At 29.6% G+C, this 24,266-nt stretch overlaps 2 protein-coding genes across 4 annotated transcripts in view; one reads left to right on the top strand and one right to left on the bottom strand.

Moving 5' to 3' along the window:
• LOC129909826 (actin-histidine N-methyltransferase) overlaps window positions 1-24,266 on the bottom strand; it is an 85,286-nt gene that overhangs the window by 42,904 nt on the left and 18,116 nt on the right. The gene's annotated exons all lie outside the window — the stretch shown is intronic.
• LOC129909821 (serine-rich adhesin for platelets) overlaps window positions 1-24,266 on the top strand; it is a 96,161-nt gene that overhangs the window by 62,249 nt on the left and 9,646 nt on the right. For 2 of the 3 annotated variants that reach the window (XM_055986923.1, XM_055986925.1), the window contains exon 2: window positions 23,816-23,959. The exons of the other annotated variant lie outside the window; for it this stretch is intronic. In XM_055986923.1, the coding sequence (XP_055842898.1) occupies window positions 23,816-23,959 (144 nt within the window). The remainder of the gene's footprint in view (window positions 1-23,815; window positions 23,960-24,266) is intronic. 3 annotated transcript variants of the gene reach the window in all.

Genomic DNA, 24,266 nt, shown 5'->3' with positions numbered 1-24,266 from the left:
ATTTCGATCAGCTCTTGTTTTTGAGATAAAGTAGTTTTTTTTTAGATGTTTTAACCAAAACTCAAAAACCTGACGTGCTAGATTCTTTTTGACTTCGGATTCGAACTCAGCACATCAAAAACCATAAGAAAAGTATACTTTTGTTCCTAGGAGAGAAACATTTTAAGATTTAGAAGGCAGTGTATCGAATGGTTTATCACAGATAAGATATTTCTAAATAGAAAAATATTATATAAAATGACAAAACACGTATAAATTGTTTTAATGTATTTTATTATAGTTTACAAATTTTACTTTTTATATATAACGGGCGTTGAGATTTTACATTTTCCTAAATTAAGGTGTTTTTTTCATGTGGGATTTACTAAAAACTGCAGGATTTCGATATTTTTGCTGTTTTTGTCAATTAGTATCTTAAAATGTGTTTAAATTTATTTCAATCAACGTAAATTTGGTGTCATATGACAGATCATGTTATGAGAAATAAGTCCTCCAAATTTGAGCTTAATATGAATAATAGTAGGCGTGTTTTTTCTATTACTCAGTAGCTACTCACTTTTCATTTTATTCGCAAAACAATAATAAAAATTACACAAGTAAGTATTTGTTTTTATTGTTTTTCGAATAAAATAAAAAAATGAGTAGTTACTGAGTTGTAGAAAAAACACGCCTAGTATTATTTTTGTACAAGGTCGACCGAATCTAAAAGGGTTAATTTCTAAAAACTACTCATATTTTTCAAAAATCATAAAAAAAAAAATGGTACGTGCTTGAATTTTTCTGAAACCAGATTTAGATTCAGGAAAGTCAAATCTTTCATAATTTCAAAAAATTATTTGAAGGAGAAAAAAAGATAAATTTTGCAGACGTGTATTTTTAGACGTCAAAGCCTGAACTGTTTTAAAAGCGGTTTTTGTGTAGGTACTTTTGATGTCGAATTACCAACGAAAAATTTATTTGTTGTGCAAAATTACTAACGCAAATTTATTTTATATTAACAAAGATCTAAAACGTTAGTTTAAATACTACATATTTTACTTCGGAGACTAAACTATTTGTTCAAAGTTCAATGCAAGATGTGGGCATTATATTTTGTATTTAATATCAGTCGAATTTCTTACAATTTACATAACTGTTTCAACTATAATATTGAAGCTAATATAGAACAAATAGTCAAATTTTAAGAAACAAAATATTAAAACAAAATATTTAATGCACACATTTTGCATTGAATTTTTTTTTTTTTTAATGCAGAAATGTTTTTATATGCAATAATTTTTTTTTTAATGCAAAATTTTATTTTCAATACAATTTTTCATTTTCATTCGCAATAACATTTTTTTAATGCAAAATATTTTTACTAGCAATAATTTTTTTTTTTTTTAAGCAAATAGTTTTCAGTTGCAATAAATATTTTCTAATTGCCATGAGTATTGCATATTTTTTTTTTTTAATTTAAAAGGCATTTTTTTAAGACTGATATTTTTATAATCCTGTCAAAACAAAATATAAAATTGTATTTATTTCATAAAGTCTACAAAACAAAAAAAATTCCTTACATAGACCAATTCACATTCTCCAGAATCATCATGTCGTCCTGAAAAATAGAAGTTCAGATTTTCTAACAATTATGTAGGTGTCAAAAATCAGCTTTCCTGTAATTCATAGGTATGATTATATTCTTTAAATTATTTGGAAACGTACGAATTCAATTATTTGTCAGTATTTTCTGACCCAGCTATCTCCCACGGTACAAAAACCATAATAACAACAAAATATGTATTAGAAATTACAATTTATTACATCGGACCCCCAAAGTTTATAGGAGTTGTACAAATCAGATGAAACTACTTTTGGTGACATAAAAACTGAATTAGATGGTGCTTTATGAAATTTTTTTGCGGCCTTATACTTCAGAGTAAAGTTAATTGAGTTCAAATAATGTGACCATTTATTTACGTGCTAAAAACCTCTAAACTTTGAATGGTACCTAATAGTTTGTTGTCGACTTTGAAATAAAACTAAAATCATTTTAAAAAACCTCAACTTTGCCAAAGTATCTCAAGTTCCATACATCTGTCGCCATACATAAATATACTTGTATAACTTCTGTGGCAGTAGGTACCTTTTGGCAAGATAAGTTTTATGGCAGTTGTAAAACGTGATTTGAGTCAGTTAGCTTGCAAATTATATCAAAATCAAAAAATAACAAATAAAAAAAAAACTTACAATGTTTTTGAAAGTTGTAAATTTCATTTCCGGTAGCCAAAGTTGGTGTAACATTCACTGAATAAATTTCAAAATTCACTTTGAGACTTGCTTCTCTGCCGCCAACAGCTCTCCTATTTAATGTATTTAGTTTTATTGAATAAATGCTAATTTTAACCCACACACGCACTTTATATGTTTACACCCATGAATAACTCTCAGAATTGTATGTCCTTTTGTTGATACAGATTAAATTTACAATACAACCAAAGCAGCATCAGCAGCACAGAGGAACGAGTAGCGCAGCACAACGAAACGAAACAAGTCAAAGGCATCATAACGCTTCTGGGAAATCTTCTCCTGTTGGCAATTAAGTTTATGTGTGACGCCAATAGAATATACAATGAACACACGTTCGCATAAAGGACTTGCTTATGTTCAGTTTCAAATACAAATGCGTTCAAAGGGAGATTTCAACGACGACGATGCACTTGTTTTTCTTTTGGCGAGGATATGAATATGATATCATGTCAGGAGTATAGTTTCAGCTGAAGCTGTAGCAGCAGCACGGGGACATGCAATTGGGATAGTGCATAGTGCTGCAAGTTTTATCTTTCATGTGTGTCCCTGTCCAGTTAATAAATGAAATTTGCTTTATTAGACCAAACGTGTTGGATTTAATTTAGTTTCACGTAGATATACGCTAGAGGAGCAAATAGAATTATCCAATCTGAGTATAGTGTGCGTATGTGAGAAAAAAATGTATATATAGTGATCGTGGGTGCCGTGGTTGATTTAAAAAAATGTATTTATTTGCTTTTCTTAAAATGATATTTTATTATTTCAATTTGTAATAAATATTGTAACTTCAACTTCTGACGATCAAAACACAACTGATGTCAATAGGTATCTTAAAAGAGAAGCAAGCAGCAAGTTGTGGGCGAGAATGCATTGCAGCTAAAAGTGCTGCATTGCATTCTGTGAATTCAATGATAGATAAGATTCTTATTAAAAGCATTCTTATGAGAAGCATAAGAATTAAGACTGTGCTGACTCTATTTAAAGGGTCCGGATGTGACTCCTCCCCCCATAGATTCAACGGTCTCCGTTGAACAAGGATTAATTTTTAATTCAATAGTATTGCTTGCTTTTCCTTTAGATTTACATTTAAAATATAATAAAATTGTAATTATAATTAACATAATTAATACAAAAGTTAAACTTGAAGTTACCTTGTGGTTATTTTCAACATATTTTATATATTTTCTATTTTCAATATTCCTTAAATTTAAATCAGATAATGTAAAGTTACTAAATATTTTACTTGTATTGGTTATAAAATGCGGTATTACAAAAGTTTCATAATAAGTTTTCTGTTTTACACTTATTTCGAATTTTTTTAATTTTACTGTACAGTTTTCAATACTAATAATATTGTGATTTTTAATGACAATTTTTTGATCAATGCAGTCTTGATCAATTTCAATGACTTCCAGATTTTTAGTTACAATGGTGTGTTCGTTAATTTTTGTTATTGAAGTTTCTTTGTTACTTTTATAGTTACAAACATTTCTTATACATTTGTTCGGAAATGGAATTAAATTATTTTTTAAAAGATTTTCTGTATTTGAGAGGTAAATTTTCATCTCATTTATGATTACAAATGTTATATCAAATTCAATTTCCATTGAATCTAGGTTTGGAATAGGTATAATGGCTGAATTATAAAATTTTTCTTTGCAAAATATCGGAATTGATACAACGAATATTATAAGATTATTTTTTAATAGCACAGCAGTTTTTATAAGTGGTAACATTTCAATAGTTATGTTATAATCTCTCATTTCATCAATATTAAACATATCGTGTTCTAGTAAGTTTATTTTTGATAACAAAATATTGTCTTTAATTTTAGAGATTTCATTTTTTAAATTACATGAGTACATGTAAAGCTGTAGGATCAAAGAGTTTTTGTCCGTCTTAAAAAGAATGTCTTCTGTCAAAGTCGAAATGTTTTTATAAAATTAATTCATTTTCACATCGTTTTCTATGATATGCTTTCTGATGGTTTCAAAATTCTGAATCATATTATTATTTATTTCAACTTGCTTGTTCGTTTCGTCAGTTAATTGTTTCATATTCTTTTCTACATTTTCCATAAACGAATATATTTCCTTAGAGTCTTCACTGTCTTTGCCTTTAATATACTCTATTATGAAGTCAAACTCATTTAATTTTATTTTCCAACGTTGTAATTTCATGTTGGGCTCTTTTAAGGAATTTAACCAAACTAATGGTTTGTGATCAGTTTTGACCACAAAACTTCTTCCATATAAGTAAGGCCTGAAATGTTTGGTTGCCCAAACAATGGCCAAAAGCTCTTTCTCTATTGTACTATATTTTTTTTCGTGATCATTCAGAGATCGACTTGCGAAACTTATAGCCTTATTATCTTGGGTTAAGACTGCCCCTAACGCATAGTTGCTGGCGTCTGTTACTAATGTGAACTTCTTTTTGAAGTCAGGGTGTACTAAAATTGGATCATTTTTAATTAGTTCTTTAAGCTTATGAAACGCAGCTATGAATTTTTTGTCTTTTTTATTGACTTTGGTATTCTTTTTCAAGTACTTAACAAGGTGATGAGCAACTTTAGAGTAATCTTTAATAAACCGTCTGTAATAACCTGTGATGCCAAGAAAACTTTTAATTTCTTTCTGATTACTCGGGAGTGGTATTTTGTCTATAGCTTCAACTTTTTTAGGATTAGTTTTAATGCCGTCAGGTGTAACCACGTGACCTAAAAATGCGGTTTCTTTTTTCATAAACTGACATTTATTCAATTGAATTTTTAGATTAGCCTCTCTTAATCGTTTCAAAATTTTGGATAGTGATTCCATGTGTTCTTCAATACTAGTTGAAAAAATCAAAATGTCATCCAGGTAAACAAGACAAATTTTGCCAATATATTCTTTTAATACATTGTTAATCAGTCTTTGAAATGTGGCAGGTGCATTACGCAATCCAAATGGCATACGAAGAAATTCGTAGTGACCATTGGATGTGGAAAACGCGGTCTTATGAATGTCGCTATGATGCATTTCAATTTGATGAAATCCCTTAGCGAGATCCAGCGTTGTAAAATACTGACATCGACCTAATTTATCAAATATCTCTTCGATGTTTGGCATAGGCTGTCGGTCTTCTATTGTTATCTCATTTAGTTTTCGGTAATCGATAACTATGCGCCACTGTTTTTTACCTGAAAGGTCTTCTTTTTTGGGAACTACCCATATTGGACTATTGAAAGGACTATTAGACTCCCTTATTATACCCTGCTTAAGCATTTCTTCAATTTGTCTATCAACCTCATCTCTATGTACTTCCGGATAACGGTATAGTTTTGAATAAACTGGTAATTCATGTTTTGTATGTATGTGATGCTTTACTTCATTTGTAAACGATAAGTCATCATTTTCATTGTAAAATGTTCTTTTAAATTTCTTCAAAACACCGTAAAGTAAACCTTTCTCATGTTCACTTAAATGCTCGCTTTCAATAAATTCACCTATATTGTTATTGATTCCCACCTCATTATTAAAATTAATTTCTACTACATTTTCATTATTATATGCAAGATTGTCATAAATTTCTTCTTGTTTATCGAAATACAACTTAAGCACTGCTTTATTCAATATTAACTGCTGTTTAGGGTAATCTACAATTGCATTAAATCTTTTAAGAATATTATTACCTATTATTCCATCGTAGTTATTTTTGAGATCGTGTTCTAGAAACTCGCAAAAAACATCTTCGTTTTCATTGAATTCCTTGAAAACTGGAATTGAACACATTGTATTTAAAACAAAACTATCTCCGATCGATCTCACTGGTATGTGAACTTGTTTTTTCCATTTTGGATGACATATCTGAGGTTTAATGACACTGACTTCTGCGCCTGTATCAACAATAAAGTAAAGTTTTCTAATTTTAGTATTAATTATTATATAGGGAAGGTGTTTGGGCTCTCCATTAAAAAATTTCCCAATTCCATTGGTTCTGTAGATCGTGCACCACTGTTTTGTTGATTTCTACTTCTGTAGCCATTTCCTGTTCCCTGATTTTGGTTCGAATTGGAATTATTTCTGAAGGGGTTTCCATTTTGCTGGTTGACGTTAAAATTCTGATAATTTCTACTAGTACGCGTATTTCCTGACCCATAATTATCAAAAGGGTTTTGATGATTTCTATTTATGTTTCTGTAAGTATTTCCTGATACTTGGTTTTCGTTTAAGTTTTGATTATTCCTATTAATATTTCTATATGTGTTACCTGATTCCTGATTCTCATTAAAGTTTTGATTATTTCTGTTTCTAAACGTATTAGTACCTCTTTGATATACAAAAGAGTTTTGATTGTTCCTACCTCTGTATGGATTTCCTGTTGATTGATTTTGATTCAAATTTAAATTATTTTTGATAACAGGACCAAGAATCGTATAACTTTGGTGACGCGCTTCTAGAATAATTTTGTAAGCGGCATCTAAGTTACTTGGGTTTCTACTAAAAATCAAAGTTTTAGTAGGCTCTGGAAGGTTCTCTCTAAAAACCTTCAGAGCTATCCTGTTTACCTCATCAGTTGTGTAGTTTGTGTCACCATGTGATAGAATACGAATATGTATTCTACTGGTAATTTTGTTTATTTCATAAAAATACTTTTCAATAGTAGAGTCTACTCTACACATTTTCAATTTGTCTATTAAGGTGAAACTATTTTCTTTTTCACCGAAATTCTCAAGCAAAATTTCTTTGATTCTTTTCCAGCTTTCTATTAAGCCGTGTCTTTGGAGAACTGGACGTGTGCGTCCAACGCATTTATTTTTAAGGAAACCTATTAGAACTTTTTTGTTGTTGTCGTCAAAGCTATCAATTGTAGGAACTAAATAGTCAACCTGCTGTAGAAAGTCCACTAAATGGTTTTTGTCGGTTCCGTCAAAGTCTTGTATGTTCTTAATACAATTAAGAATTAAATTCATATTTTCTACTGAATTAGCCATTTTTATTTTTTTTTTTTTTTTTTTTAACAAATGTTATAATAATGTGGAGAAAAAAAAAATGTATGATTTTATTTTGAATAATGAATAATTTTTGTTTATATGTATTAACAAAAACATACACTAAAAGACAATTAAAAAATTCACTGGAGTCATTTGATTCAAAACAGCTTAGCTAGCTATATTATTTTTTTTTCTTCTTGCACTATGTATCTCTGTCAATATTTAGATAGGGTTTTGCTTTTTGTCTTACAATTTTGAATTGGAAACTTTGTCGCCTTCTTTTTCAAATAGACCATTTATTTTATGATCAGGTATTTATGAAATTCACTTATATTTCGTTATAAAATACTAAAATAAGAATTGTAACAAAAAAAATTATAGTTTTGTTTTTTTTTTTTCACTTCATTTTGGGAAAACACATTAATGAATTGCTCATCAAATATTATACACTAGGTAGATGGCATAGACTTTTTTTTTAATTTTATTTATTTTTCTTTCTCTTCAATTCTTTTTGGCACAGCTATGTTTAGTTAAAATATAATATTTAATAATAATAATCACCATTTCCTGCATTTTCAATCCTATTTCGTGTTGAATTACATCTTTTGTGCTCATCCATCGCTTTGCAATAATTCTTTGTCACTTCTTCAAATAGGGATTTCGATTTTGGGCACAAATTTTGTTGTTATTGTTTGAGTGTGGTTTTATTGTTCTTCTTTATATTTTTTATTTTTAATCCTCGTCGCCAGTGATCGTGGGTGCCGTGGTTGATTTAAAAAAATGTATTTATTTGCTTTTCTTAAAATGATATTTTATTATTTCAATTTGTAATAAATATTGTAACTTCAACTTCTGACGATCAAAACACAACTGATGTCAATAGGTATCTTAAAAGAGAAGCAAGCAGCAAGTTGTGGGCGAGAATGCATTGCAGCTAAAAGTGCTGCATTGCATTCTGTGAATTCAATGATAGATAAGATTCTTATTAAAAGCATTCTTATGAGAAGCATAAGAATTAAGACTGTGCTGACTCTATTTAAAGGGTCCGGATGTGACTATATATTTTTATATACATAGTTGCATTAATTGAAACACTGAATTTCTCACTATTTTTTTATAATTCTTTTAAGAACTAGTTTAAAAAAATAATCAAACTTTTAAGTCTTCTCGCTTTCATGAGAAAATTTTTGAAACTGAGGACAAAGTTTAAAATTTAAGTTTTTTTGACAATTGTTTTGCAATGATTTTTAATAAGTTAAACCAAAAATAAAGAAGTTTAAACTTTTATGAATCATATTTCTACGCAATTACCAGGATGTATTTTAGGTACCTTTATCTACTGTAGGCGAGCGCTCTAACATCCGTCATCAAATTAAGTAGGCACAGGTAAAATAGTGCAAAAAAAGAAACAAGAAATAAAATAAAATTGTTACCCTCATGAAACTTGGCAAAAACTTTACTTTTGGAATAAGAACCAAAAATTGACTTTTTCCTCAAAAAAACATCATTTCATCTAATTTTTGTATGGATACTCTTTATTCTTGCTTCCTATCCAAAATGAAACGTTCTTACCAAATTGCATTAGGGTGGCCCATCAATTTATTTTTCACTCGAAAAAACACTCTTTTAACTATGATATTCTTATAAACGTTTCAGATTCTTTTTTCCAATATCCAAAGTAACATAATTGGTAAATTTCGATAGGGTACCACTACTTTTACTCAGTTTTTCCAATAATAAATTACTTGTGTAGTTTTTCCAATATCTATACTTAAAAAAAAAAACACCCTTTCACATAAAAAAAAATGTATAGACTTATTTTAATCGTAAGAATACTTTTTATATCATTGATTTTCGCGAATTTTCCAAAAACACCAATTCATTTTAAATATTTGTATGGACTGCTAAGGTTCTTGGTTTCTGTTTTAACCGAAATATTTTTATCAGTTTTCATTGGGTTACCATTTTTGTCCTAGCATTTGTGGTACCTACTTATTTTGAATTTTATCATTTCTTAAAAAAAAAACACCCTTTCACTTAAGATCAAAAAAAGAAATGTTTTCACCAAGTTTAAAAAAATAACAAAATTTTTATCAACTGTTATGATACCTTTCTCACACAAAAACTAACCCCCCCAAAAAAAACACCCTTTTACCAAAAAAAGTTTAAAGAACTTTGTGGATTTAAAGATTTCTGTAATACTTAACATGCTTTCAATTTACATCATATCACTGAAAAATAAACACTTTTTTTAGAATTGTAGCATATATAGGTACATAATGAATTCTGATTCTATCAAAATAAACTTTTGCATTGATTTAAATAATTCTGCGAGAAATTAACTAAAGACAATTTTTGATTCATTAATTTTTAATAAATTAAATTCCAACAGAGAAATAGGGCAATTGGCTGTCGAGGACAAAAATATCGTTTTATATTATTGCAATGGCAAAAAATGTGTCATACCAACTTTCAACTTGCCACGGAAGTAGCTAAAATCATTAAATATTGATAAGCATCGAAAAATTCATACTTTTTTTTTTGTTTTTTTTTTTTTCTTCTTTCTTTCGTTTTTTTTTATTCTTTCAAAATTGACAAGGAACAATTTTCTACCTAGGATAAGTGAAGATACACTTAAATAAGAACACAGCAGCTGTGTTGTGTATTCCATCGAATTTATAAATAATATCCCACAGGAATCAATTGAAATACTCACGTACTCAAGTATACCGTTAACGCACAGTGGGACAGGCACATAAGGGATTTGGCTTTGAAGCTACGATGTTTATATTAACTATCTAGGTAATAATACACTTACTTATGGCTCAATTTTAACTCAATTTACTTTTGAAGCAACTAAAAGTACTCACATTTTTACTCTCATTTTAAGGAAAGCACCAAAAATTTGTTCAAACGGGAAAGGTCCTCGATACAAACCTTGTCAAAAGTTGAAATCTTTTTGATTTTAAGAGTTTTTCTTTTTATTTTGTATATTTAAGTAAGGTTAACACTATCTTAATTTTGAGTACTTTAGATGTTTCCCGAAAATAAAAAATCAGAAAACCCGAAATATAGAAAATCTAGAATTTCGAACGCCGACTATCCCAAAAAATTCAAAATCCACAAAACCCAAAATCCAGAACTGGAAATTCCGAATGGGTTCCCGAAATCCCGAAAAATTATATAAAATCAAAAATTTGCGCAATTTGTTTTTAATTAATTTTATTGTTTTGCACAGTTTGGGGTCAATATCTCGAAACCCCAAGTTTCGAAAACCCCTTTATCCCAAAAATCCAAATTATATAAAACTCAAAATTCCGAAAGTCAAGTTATCGTACTCATGCCTTGAGATTTTCTGAAGTTAGGGTGTTGTGACAACATTTTTAGATAATATTGTTGGACACACATACATGTCTATTAATTTCATTCGATTTTGTTCCTGTTTTTAAATATATTCTATCCCACTGTTAAACATCATGAAAATTCGCCGCAATAAAAACAAAACAAAAATAAAAAAAACCCAAATACACATTCCTAAATGTATATACGCTTTTCGTTGAACCAAATGAAAATTCGCGGTACTTGAATCAAGTGTTGTGCATATTCCCAGTTAGGTCGTCAATCCAAACGAGATACGTGTGACCACCAATGGAAAAACAATGCTCGAATATGCAAAAGGATGCGGATGCGGATCAACCTACAAAACTTGGATTTGGTAACAGGCAACAAAACAGCAAAAAAAAAAAATAAAACAACCGACAACGATGAAATTTCCCAAATTGATGATGAGCCGTCATGATAAATTTTCCACCATTCGCGTAAATTGGATAAATTCGGTGCAACCATCCGTTGTCTATGTGGAATTGTATCTCGGTTTTATTCTAAAATTGCAGTGCATATTCAGTTTTTCGAGATATACAAATACCTAGAAGACCAATACAAAAACATTTCTGTGAATGGAAACAATTAATTTGCAAGGCTGTCCTGAATTCAAAAATAATTATTACACCGAAACTTAAATTTGAATTTTAAATTTTTACAATTTTGAATGTGAACTGCTGGAAGTCATCGTCATCATTGATGGACATACCGTAGGTATTTGAAAAATACAGTTACCATCTGCATTTTGAAATGAAATAAATTAATTATGTCATATTTGAAGCAGTTGGCCTTACTCTATTTTGTTCTAAAAAAAAAAATTAAAGGATAATTAGGTTGTACGTTTTTGCTGCTATTTTTAAATAAGATTTATACTAATTCTAAAATCTTTTCACTAACTTGAAGCAAGTTCAATGCTTCTGCACATACTGTAAAACCTGTATAAGTCTGTTATTGAGGAACTTTAGCAGCTCGACAGCGGGCTTTTCTACTCATTTTTAGTACGAGAGTAATTCTTTTATTTAAAACCTTAAAACCCATTCTCACCGCTAACAATACTTAACCACTAGAGCCCTACTGATACCACGGTGCAGGGACATACATAAGTCCCGAGTTTTTTTTTCGGGACTTATGTCCCACTAAACTTCAAATTGATTCTTGATTTTTTTTCGCTTCTCGTTTGCAAAAAAAAAACTTTTGGTGTTTTGTACAACCAAAATAAACTGGAAAACTATTCTTTTTGAAGTTTGAGTTGTTTTTTTTTACTCGTTGGCAAAAACTTTTACATACAGGGTGTCCCAAAAGTAATGGATCAAACGAAGTATGTTAATAGGGGATCTTAAGGGCTCTCAGAATTTGGTAACTTGTTCATCCCAAATCCTTACGGTTTTCGATTTAATGCAATTCTTGTGAAATTTCTAAAAATCTCGACTTTGCAACAGTGTTTTGCTTCCTGCTGCCATTATTGATTTTTGTTTTTTACAATTCTTTTACTAAAACATTGACAAATAATTAGGAACAATTAATTAATCAAAATATTTTTTATTCCATAAGCCATTTCGATGCAAATTATTTAACAGTTTCAAGTTTTATAAAAAATCAATTTTTTACTTTTATTTGAGAGCAACACCGCAAAAAAAATTTCTATGGTGTGAGAATGGTTTATTATTTTAAAAAGTTGCCCTGTTATTTTAGTTTTCAAAAATGTATAAAAGTTTCCAAATTTGAATTCAACAAAACAGGGTTTTTCAAAGCAAAAATACAAACAAAAATAGAGGCTTTTGTTCAAAGAAATATAAACAAATAACAGTTCGAGAAAATGTGTTTGTTTTGGTTGTTTTTTGCTCTGAAAAACGCTGTTTTGTTGAATTCAAATTGTAATATTTTGCGATCTAACTGCAACTTTGGAAACTTTTATACATTTTTGAAAACTACAATAACAGGGCAACTTTTTAAAATAATAAACCATTCTCACACCATAGAAATTTTTTTTGCGGTGTTGCTCTCAAATAAAAGTAAAAAATTGATTTTTTTATAAAACTTGAAACTGTTAAATAATTTGCATCGAAATGGCTTATGGAATAAAAAATATTTTGATTAATTAATTGTTCCTAATTATTTGTCAATGTTTTAGTAAAAGAATTGTAAAAAACAAAAATCAATAATGGCAGCAGGAAGCAAAATACTGTTGCAAAGTCGAGATTTTTAGAAATTTCACAAGAATTGCATTAAATCCAAAACCGTAAGGATTTGGGATGAACAATTTAACAAATTCTGAGAGCCCTTAAGATCCCCTATTAACATACTTCGTTTGATCCATTACTTTTGGGACACCCTGTATATAAAACTTATTTTTTGAAAAGTTGGAATTATTTCGTTAAACAAAGAGAAATAAGGTCCAGTTGGCTTTTTTTTCTCAAAAAGAAATAAAGCCAAATGTAGTAAAATTCAGGCCTCAGTAGGGTGGGACATAATTCCCCAATTCGATTTGGGACTCATGACCCAATAAAGTAAGACATAAGACCCGAAAAAAAAAATCGGGACTTATGTCCCATCGTCTGATACCACATGATGTTCTACCGATTGTGTCAATAACATGTTATGCAAGCAATTGGATTGACATTGACCGGTTCCATCGTTAATATGGTTTGCATGTTTGACTTGCCAGATTCGTCGATTGATTTGCCGGGCTTGGCCGATGATTTGCCAGGTTCGTTTGTTTATCAACTTAATGATAAATTTCATTTCGGCCTATACTTCTTTTAAATGCCAAGAAGGAGCAAGGTCTAGCGACTACTCTTAACTATTCTTGTGTGCGTGTAATCAATTTGCAGAGATGCAATTTTTCATGACAATTATACTCTTACTGTCCCCTATAAAAAATGCTTGTTTTTGTTTTTTAATTTTTAGATTTTAGAAGTTGGGAATCGAACCCAGACTTCTTTCTCAAAAATATTTTAACTTTATACTTTTCTTAAAAAAATATTCCTAAGGTATAAATATCATCTTTTTTCAACTTTATTTACAAAACATGTGCAAATTGTGATCGCCAATTCTCACAGTGTTCCAAAATTTCTTGTTGACAACATAGCTTACGGAAAGTCTCTAAACAAAAGTTTCGTGGAATTGGTATCTTTAACACAGAAAAAAAAATCCAAGGTAAAACCAATTGGAAAAATTTATGTTAAAATAATTAATTAGGTTTTAATAGATAAAATTAAACATTTCAGTGGAAAACTTTTGATTGAGTTAATTTAATCTACAGAAGTACAGAGTTAACTAACCTTAGCTTATGTTAATTAAAAACTAAAACAAAAACTAGACCTTAGGAACCTAGAAAATGTATACCTAATTTACATTAAAAAATAAAAATAAGGAACTGTTCTTTGATTAAAACGACAGATGGCCACCATAAGGACATCGAAAAGAAAAGCTCTGCCAAAACAAATTTATGAAATTTGTCAATTTCAATTTAAAAAAGTAGTTGGAAGAAATAATGAAACAAAAAAAAAAAAAAATCAGTTTTTATTTTATCACTCGGCCCGGGTGAATTCGTAAATCATTTAAAGGGGTAAATGGTTTTTTGGGGAGGGCAAACAAAGGCAAACTGACGATCCCCAAACAAATGCGGAGAAACGCGCACGCCAAAGGATGCAGGGAGATGAATGAGAACCAAATGCAAATGTAGGTATATCAGCTAGCTAGGATGATTTATTTGAGGGAAGGATGTGTCACCATGGTAAAATATGGAACAATTTGAAATATTGTTCCATACTCGTCACTCTGTTTATGTTTTTTTCTTTTTTTTATATTTTGGGTTAGAAACGTTGTATGCATGGTGCATGATATATATATTCTATATATTTATAAATGAACATGGGGATGGTGTTATAAAAGTAAACAACGAGTAACAAACTGACAAGTGAATGATTACCGCATCGAGAAAAAGTTAGAAAAAAAAAGTTAAAAGTGAATTGTGGCATTAGGTTTATTTGAAATGACATATTTACATTTCTGATTGCTATTTGCAATAGTTTTGTACTGTATTACTGACAGATTTGGCTGCGGGCATTAATCTTCAATCGTTATGTTATTTTTTTTATTAATTGTGGGGAAATAAAAAAAAATATTGATTGGTTTATTTTAGTTTATTCAACTTCGGATTGTGGGCTAATCGTGGTATGAGCGAAGTTGGGGCCAAATTGATTTAGCTTAGAAAATATTAAAATTTTTAAATCAACTTAACACAATGTGAAACGAAAGGAAATGGAATTTCTTAGATAGTAAACTGGTTTGTAAGACTGGAAAATAAAAAAGGAAGGCACTGAAGAATGTACTTTTTTCATTCGCGGAAATTAACATTGTTTGAGTGACTAACTGACTGACAAATTTTTTTTCTATTTACAATGTCCAACTTATTATTTATTCTTAGTAGTCTTTTGAACAAATTTTTACCAGTCGTTCATATGTGAAAAACGAAATCGGGAACCACCGAAAAATGCACCCTGATTCATGAGAAATTGCTCTGTTTATACTAATGCAAAAAATGTCCTTTAATACAACTTGAGTAGTGTTGTAATTCAATTCATTTTGTAGAAAGTAAGATAATTCTTCTTGATAATTCCAAGGCTTTCGATGTACATAGTTCGTAGTTAAATGAAATTCGTGAGTTTGGGTTTTTGGAGGAATCTTTCTTTGGTCTTTTCGAACTGATGTACACTGAGGGAAAAAATAAATTGAAGTTGAAACGTATTTTTTTCAAAGATGAACTACTTTGATTTATGTTACTTTAAGATATGAAACCATAAAAAATGTGGTTTTCATTGATTTTACGTTGTTTTATGGTGGCTTTTCCTGTATACAAAACGTTTTGGACATTGCATTGCCGAAGCAAGGATTATATTTTAGAAGGAATTTTTACTCTTGAAAAAGTAGGGAATAAGATTTTATGTTTTATTTAAATCTAAAACGGTAATAAAAATATAAAACAAAAAATCATTAGGAAGGTTTAGGCTTCATAATATGACCAAGAGTAACTGTTCAATTTAAAAATATACCAGAACAAAAAAAATTGTATGATTTATTTGATAAAACTTAATTCTGAAAAATGTAATTTCAAATTTCAAAATTGTTGCCTCAAACTAATACAAAAAAAGCTAAACATTAACTTAATGATACACACGGAGAAAACATAACGCCAGGGATAACTTTACTTCTAGTATATTTAATCAGAATAAAGTTGAATATACCAGAAATAAAGTTAAATATACCAGAAGCATAGTCATCCCTGCCTTATTTTTTCTCTGTGCAGTGCATTCAAAAAATGTATGTACTATGTAGTTACAACAAATAAGTAGAACCAAAGAAGAACTTACACACTAAAATTAACCCAGAACCAAAAATGTTACTGTCAAAAAAAAGTAATTTAGAAACGATTCTGGAAGTTAAATAAAATGCACGACTGGGTCGCACGAACTTGCTCTTAGAGTTCAAGTTGCTTAAATTTTTAAGACTTTTTATATAGAAACTTGGGAAATGTAGGTATATAAAAAAAAAAAAAAAATTAATTTTTCAAAAAAATAAAACAATATCTGAAATCAAATCGCCCCACAAAAAAGGTATGCAGTTTTATTTGATATATTAAGGTGCATTTTTAGAAAAAAAATTTTCAAAATCGTTAGAGCCGTTTTTTAAAAAACTAATTTTTCTTAAATAATTTTTTGAAAAAAAAGTTTAAAAATAAAATTGGTATGCCATTTTTTAGAAATAACTAATCAACATCTAAAAACAAAATTTCAATGTCCCGTTTTCGAAAATTTGATTTTTCAAAAAAAAATTTTCAAAAATCCAAAAATTATTTTTTTCAAAATTTTATTTTTGGCTTATATTTAAATTATATAAATGCTTTTGTATAAAAAATTTCGTTGAAATACAATAAGCAGTTTGGCAGAAAATCAGATTTGAAAAAAGCGGTCCTATGGCAGGTACCGTTAATAATGATTTTCCAAAAAAAATTTCTTCATCAAAAGATAGACCTTATTTAAAAACTAACATTTGAATTTTTTTAACAAAATCGTTGGAGCCGTTTTCGAGAAATTAAACTTTTCCGAAATTTTTATATGGCAGGTACCGTTATTTTTGGTCCAAAAAAATTAATTCCAAAAACCCCTCTGGAGAGTCACCAAAAACTGCTACATAGCAAGTTTGAAGGCAATCGGTCCATCCGTTTAGGCTCTAGCTCCTTATACAGACAGACAGACAGACAGACTGACAGACTGACAGACAGACAGACAGACAGACAGACAGACTGACAGACTGACAGACTGACAGACTGACAGACTGACAGACTGACAGACTGACAGACTGACAGACTGACAGACTGACAGACTGACAGACTGACAGACTGACAGACTGACAGACTGACAGACTGACAGACTGACAGACTGACAGACTGACAGACTGACAGACTGACAGACTGACAGACTGACAGACTGACAGACTGACAGACTGACAGACTGACAGACTGACAGACTGACAGACTGACAGACTGACAGACTGACAGACTGACAGACTGACAGACTGACAGACTGACAGACTGACAGACTGACAGACTGACAGACAGACGGACAGACGGACTTCCGGGACCCACTTTTTTGGCATTGTCTATCATCGTAATGTCATGGAAAAATGTTATCTCAACTTTTTTTTTTTGTACGAATGCATAACTTGATATATAGTACCTATATCGCAAGTAAAAAAAAACCTATATCAAAGCATTTTACTGCTAAGAGTTTTTAATTTTGCTCTCTTTTAGTAAGAACTTAATATAATAAACAAATGTTTGTGTTATCACGTGCAAAATATATATCAGAGTTTAATAACAAAATTTTGTATTACAACGAATTGAGAAAAATCACCAAAAATTCATTTAACCGTAGAAAAAAAGACCCTTCCGAAACAACAGACTCAAAGTCACTGAAAGATTAGACTATAAACTATTTGTCTTAAAATTAGGAAAAGTAAACATTATTTTGATCTAAAAAGATTAATTTTATGCTTTAACAACGAAATCACTTCTTGAACGGCAAGATTAACCACTGACCGGACTACTTGCACTAAAAATTAATAATAAATTAATGGATTTTCATTTACAACCACGGTTGCCGTTTTGGTAGAACTCCACCAAACTTGGTAGGTTTTTTTGGCTTTGGTAGGATGGTAGGTTTAAACCCAATTTGGTAGTTTTTGGGTCAGCTTGTGGAAACAATTTTCTGAAAATTAAATTATTTTAAACTGCACTAAATAATTTTATAATTTTTTGAATGACTATTAAACGCGTTATTCCAAAGTCTATTTAATTTTATTTATTCAATTTCTTTCGTATTATGGATTGCAAAATCTATTTTAATGCATATATGCAAGAGGAATGAATGAAATGAATATAATCGAATTTCATAACGTAAATGATCAAGAAACTCTTAAAAAAGTCTCTGTGGCATGAAAGAATCAGATTTTAACTTTTGTAAGCAGATCATGTTTAACTCCAGCGAGATTTTTTTTATTATTTTTTTTTTTATATTTATTCAAAAACGGTAGTTGAAAACGTAATTGTAAAAATGTATATTGCTTAATGGAGTGAATTTTGTATAGAAGATAAAATTTAGCTATAGTATATGCATATTTACTAGGTTTTATCTTAAAATAAAAATATCAAATAGTTCGTTTATTCACCTTAAAGGAAAAGGAAAAGGAGGCGAATATGATGAAAATTAAAGGAAAAATAAATTACGGGCGAGCCGAGTTCGGGAAGTGGGTGGGTTGAGTTTTTAATAGTAAAAAATGGTATATCTCGATTTCCGACAAAACTACAAATCCTATAGAAAAAAGTTGTAAGGCAAAGTTGTAGGTAATAAAAAGATCTACAACTTTCGCATAAAAAATTTTTTCACATAACCTCAAAATTTATGTGAAAAATTCATAAAACCAAGTTTTTAGTTTTTTATTTTTATCTTTTTCAAAAACAAAAATTTTTCTACGAAATTTGGGGAAAACTTACCTTATTATGTCCCAAATACACTGTAATTTATTTGATTTAAAATATTAATTTGTTAACCTTATTTTGACTTAATACCAAAAAAACACCCTAATTTTCAATCGAAAATTCACGTGTCAAAATATTAGCTTTTTTCAAAAAGTCGGTGGGCATTTCGTTCGTTAAAATGTCTATTTTCTGATGGTGTAAAAAAAAATTTACATTAGCATACTATAGAACATGTTCTCGTAAAATTCAAAAACTGAAAAAAGCTTGAATTTGAAAAAAATTTTTATCATTGTTTACAATTTTGACCTATTTATTCAAATTTACACTTTAATTACTCAAAAAACGTAAGATTTATTAATGTAACATGAAATCTTACGTTTTTTGAGTAATTAAAGTGTAAATTTGAATAAATAGGCCAAAATTGTAAACAATGATAAAAAAAGATCTTTTTATTACCTACAACTTTGCCATACAACTTTTTTCTATAGGATTTGTAGTTTTGTCGGAAATCGAGATATACCATTTTTTTACCATTAAAAACTCAACCCACCCACTTCCCGAACTCGGCTCGCCCATAATTTATTTTTCCTTTAATTTTCATCATATTCACCTCCTTTTCCAATGGGTTTCATTTTACTATGATTTTTTTGTACTTTTTAATATTTTTGAAGGCATCGGCACTGGTCTATAATTCTTACATAAAAGATAAACTATTAGCTGCAAAATTCAAAGTTTTTCAACAAAAAAAAAATAGTGTTTATTTATAGCTAAAATCTACATAACAAAGTCCAATCCTTTTTTGTCAAAAAGTTTACCATTTATTCATAATAAATTACATAGTATGTTTAACTAAAATTGTTATATTTTTAAACAATTACAACACAAAAATCAACATCCTGCGTGTACTTTTTAATGTATAAGTAGCAATCATTCAATCAAGTTTCTTACTTTCTCTCATGAAACAAATCCCAAAACAAAATGATTCCATGCGCCAATGCAAATTCATGCAGAAACTAAATTAGATTAACCCGTACTGGGACTGAATCTACAACTAAACCACTCTCACATCTAAGCCAATTAACTTGATATATTCAATTTTGATTAAAACATGATTAAAAACTACAAAAATTAGTAAGTAAAAAGCAACAAAAAAAACAGAAAGAAATCAGAATCACGGATGCAATTTTATTGCATGAGTAGACTGTAGTAATACGAGCATTACATGTATGTATAGTTTGAGGAGGAAAACACTTTCATTTTAATGTAATTTTCAATTAAGCCAGATGCTACCAACTGTAAACTAAATGCAATTTTTAAAACAGAGAGAAATGGCGAGAATGCGAGAGAGAGAAAGAAGAAGAATTCCATGCTTTTGCTGTCTGTGAATAGTGAACATACTTCACTCATATAATGTTCCTTTGATTACAGCGGAACCGGATGGATGGCTGGATGGATGGATAGATGCCATGAAACACATTATTTTGATGATACATCTCTATGCACTCTAACGTGTTTAATTACAGAACAGTAATAATATCTTTGTAGCAAAATACACAGCTGTTGTCTGCTGTAGTTTCTATAATGTGCATTGCATAAGAGTTCACCAGAAATCAAATCAAAATGTAAAGCAATGTAATAACTTTTGGTTAGAAAGCAATACGTTTCATTACTAAGAAAAAAAAAAAGAATTCGATGGAGATGAAGTTGAAATACCTAGACGGTTCAATTGAAATAGAAAATATGCACAAACTATTGCAAAGGCTTTCATGAAACATGGAAGAAATGAGGACATGATATGTATTTATAAAAGGAAAGCTGTTGAGCTTTTAATACTACAATAATGGTACCAAGAAAAAGCAATTTTGATACATTCAAAAATTCACTTGAGTAAATTAAATAAAACAAATCTCTGCAACTAAATTGCATGTGTATATGTTACCTTCGAGCCTCAAAAACCAATATCAGATTCGTGGAATCTAAACGTTCTCAATCTCCTTTTTATTTTTTTTTTTCCTTGAGATACCTGAACAACACATCATGACTGGGAGATGTTGAATTGATGAATTGTTTTCAAAAAAATGTTTTTAATAGGTAACAAAAAAATTGTATTTTTATGAATAACAAAAAAAAATTGTATTTTTATTATTATTTATTTTTATAATTTTATCATTATAAATTTTTATTATTTATTATTACGTTATTTTAATTTTAATCAAAATCGTAAAACGCGTTTTTGACAAAATGTAGTGGTAATATGGGATGTGTCGTTAGTTTTAGCCCTACAAATTAAATTTATCTTCTCCGGAATCACTTAAAATAAAGACAGGCAAACAAGACAAGCAGACTGAATTGCCAAACCCACCTTATTAGCATTGTCTATCATCGTAATGCTATGTCTGATTGTTATCTGAGATGCATTATTTTTTATAAATCCTTAACTTTTTCTATATTGTAACTACGTACATACATATTTTGCTGTATACAGGACGTCCTAAAAGTAATGGTTCAAATCGAAAATGGTAAATGAGATTCTTATCTTTGAATTTGTTCGTACCGAAGTTTTACGGGCTTCGCTTACTGCAAGGAAAAATTGCTAAATCACTTTTACTTAGGTACTTACTAACATAATACGTAAACACTACTTTTTTATTTGTACTTAATTAGTATCCAGTTTGACTATGACTTTTTCCATGAAATTCTTTACTATCTGTACCCAAATACAAATTCCTTATGAAAATAGTCAACGGCATGTTAAAACATTATTATTTCACAAATCTATACAACATAACCAACCACTTAACCACTCAAGTCTTTTACGTCTGTGATTCTCTGTGCCACGTCTTCTCTTACATAAAATTGTGCTCTTAAGTTGTGAAAAATACCAAAAACACTTGAATTTTCAGCAAAATTGTAAAGTTGACAGCTAAATATGTATATCTGCTATAATTGTAGACTATAATTTTTTGTATCTAAAAAAATAACCAGTTCATATATCACAAAAAGCACTGAGAACAGTAATTTTTCGGCTAAATTGTAAAGATGAAACCTAAAACGTACATAAAAAGGTAGACCAGGGACCTATTTCACAGCTTACTGCATCAGTTACATGAGCTTGGGGTCAAAATCCCGAAAACCCAAAATATCGAAAATCCAAAATCCCGAATATCCGAAAACCTCTAATCCAATAAATCTAGCGACTCCCTTTTTGTTTAATTGGTGTTTTATTTTATGTTTTACTAAAAATTTCAGTGAACAGACAATTTTGAAGAGCTTTTTACTTTTTCTGTTTTATTTTCTCGATTTTGGGTTTTCAGTTTTTCCGTATTCTGGGTTTTTCGGGATTTTAGATTTTTGGGATTCTGGATTTTCGCGATTCTTGGTTTTCGGGATCCTGGATTTTTGGAATTCTGTTTTTTTATTTTTTTTTATTATCGGGATTCTGAGTTTTCTGGATTCAAAATTTCGAGATTACGTCCGAAATGGGAAAAATCCCACTTTAACCATTAATTGGTGTGGCCTGTTGGAGTTCTTAAAGAACTTTTTTGAAAATTTGCACTATTTAGGCCATAACAAGTATTTCTCGACGTTCAATCGGATTCGACTATTGACTTTTGAGGCCGCTGATTTAGTTAATTTAGCTGATGTAGTAAGCTCTGAAATAGGCCTCAGATTGTAAGATAATTCATAAAACGTATTCAGGTATACAATATAAAGGGCACCAATATTTTAAAACGATTTACTAATAATGATAAAAATTTGTATGCCCTCATTCCATTTTTAACTCTTTTAGTACTAAATAACTCTTACAAATATTTTCAAAGAGTATCTCAATTAAAATTACTTGTATATGGAGTGTTACCAGAGACGTGATGCAATTTGTATGGTTTTATGACAAGGTGCGCAAGTCGGCTCATTATGTCTAATAATGAGCCGACTTAGGGAAAAAACTAAACAAAGTTAACCAAACAGAATTTTGAAATACAAAATTTTGTATTGGAGCAATTTGGTCATATAGTAATTTGTACATACAAAATTTTGACTTACAGTACCTATTGTGAACCATACAATATTTCGAACCTATCCTACCCTAGTTTTAGTTCTCGAACCAATTAGGTAATTCTTGAAATTATGTAAGGGTTTAATTTTTATAAAGTAATTGCAGAGCCAATGTACATTAAAAATACTTTTTTTAGCTCATAAATTTTCCTCTAGATGAGCCATATTTTTAGATTTTATTATAGCATATAACCAGTGGTAAAGGAAGTCGTTTCTTTAAATTATATCCGTGATTTATTTGTAAATTCAAAAACTTAATATTTTAATGCACTCATATTACTATACTAACCATACTTTGACATTTGATTATGCAGAATATTTTATTACTATAGCCGCGTTTCATTGGTGCTCAGTATTTTACTGAGTAACATTTTATGTTGTAAATAAAAACAAACCGTTACTTTCATTTATTATTAATAATCTTTTTTTGTTGAAGGGCCGAAAATGTATATGTTTAGAAAAAAAAATTTCTCTGGAAACGAACAAATTTAAAACTTTTGTTTATCCTTAGCAATCATTTGTTGTTGTTTCCGTGCAAAATATTACTGAGCTAAGTACTGAGTTTCAAAAAAACACAGCTTATACCATTTATTTTCAAAGAGTATTTGATAAACTGTACCGGATAGAATCCAAAGTCTCCATTATCTCAAAATTACTAGTTTATGGAGTAAGTACTATCAATACCAACAACTATGCAAATTTTATAATTTTACGAAAAAGTGTCCAATTTATTTTCTAAGACAGCTCACTGTAAGGTAATCTTAAAGCAAAAAATATTTTCGAAAACAGTTTTTAAAATTAATTTTTCAATTCGAGAACATTCACTGAAACCCTTAAATGATATTGGTATTCAACTATGCAAAAAAGAAAACTTCAAGCAGCTTTCTTCGTTTGTTCAGTTCGTTAACTAGAAAAAAACGATTCCCAATGGTAACTCTGGGAACACAAAATCCAAACTAATAACGGTAAATTCAACAAAAATACATACTTTCAACTCACTACTCTCTCTAGTGCACATTTTTCAATATTTATTTGACCGTTTCAAAGAAATGTCAATCTTCTCTTTTTTTTTATTGCAGGTACGACTATGCAGTAAAGGTCGTTTGGTTTTTCCGTGTCCAATACGCTTTAGAAAACCATTTTTCTTTATGTTACCTATTCCGGTGCGTAGCACAGTTCTTTCAGCAACCACAACAACAACAACTACGACGAACGTTCCCCAGGTGATGTGTGTTTGATTTTTTCAACAAATATATTTTCACCTTTACTTTTTTCTATACCGCCAATTCTAAGAACCACTTAACTTCTTTTCCTCTTTCTTTAAAGTGCTTCTGTATGACTTTGAACATGTATGTTCTGTCTAAATACTCTTTTGGTTCTTCTTCTATACTCTTGAACAACAAAAAATAGTTACAAAAAAAACTAAAAACATTAAAGTTCTTCTTGCACGTAGATATTTTAAATCGATTGATGATTTTTTGGTCAGAATTATTGATCGATTTCCTGTCACCAACCTGAAAGAAAAACATT

This window comes from Episyrphus balteatus, chromosome 2, assembly GCF_945859705.1.
Source record: "Episyrphus balteatus chromosome 2, idEpiBalt1.1, whole genome shotgun sequence".
Classification (NCBI taxonomy): domain Eukaryota; kingdom Metazoa; phylum Arthropoda; class Insecta; order Diptera; family Syrphidae; genus Episyrphus; species Episyrphus balteatus.
This window is presented reverse-complemented; position numbering and strand designations above follow the sequence as displayed.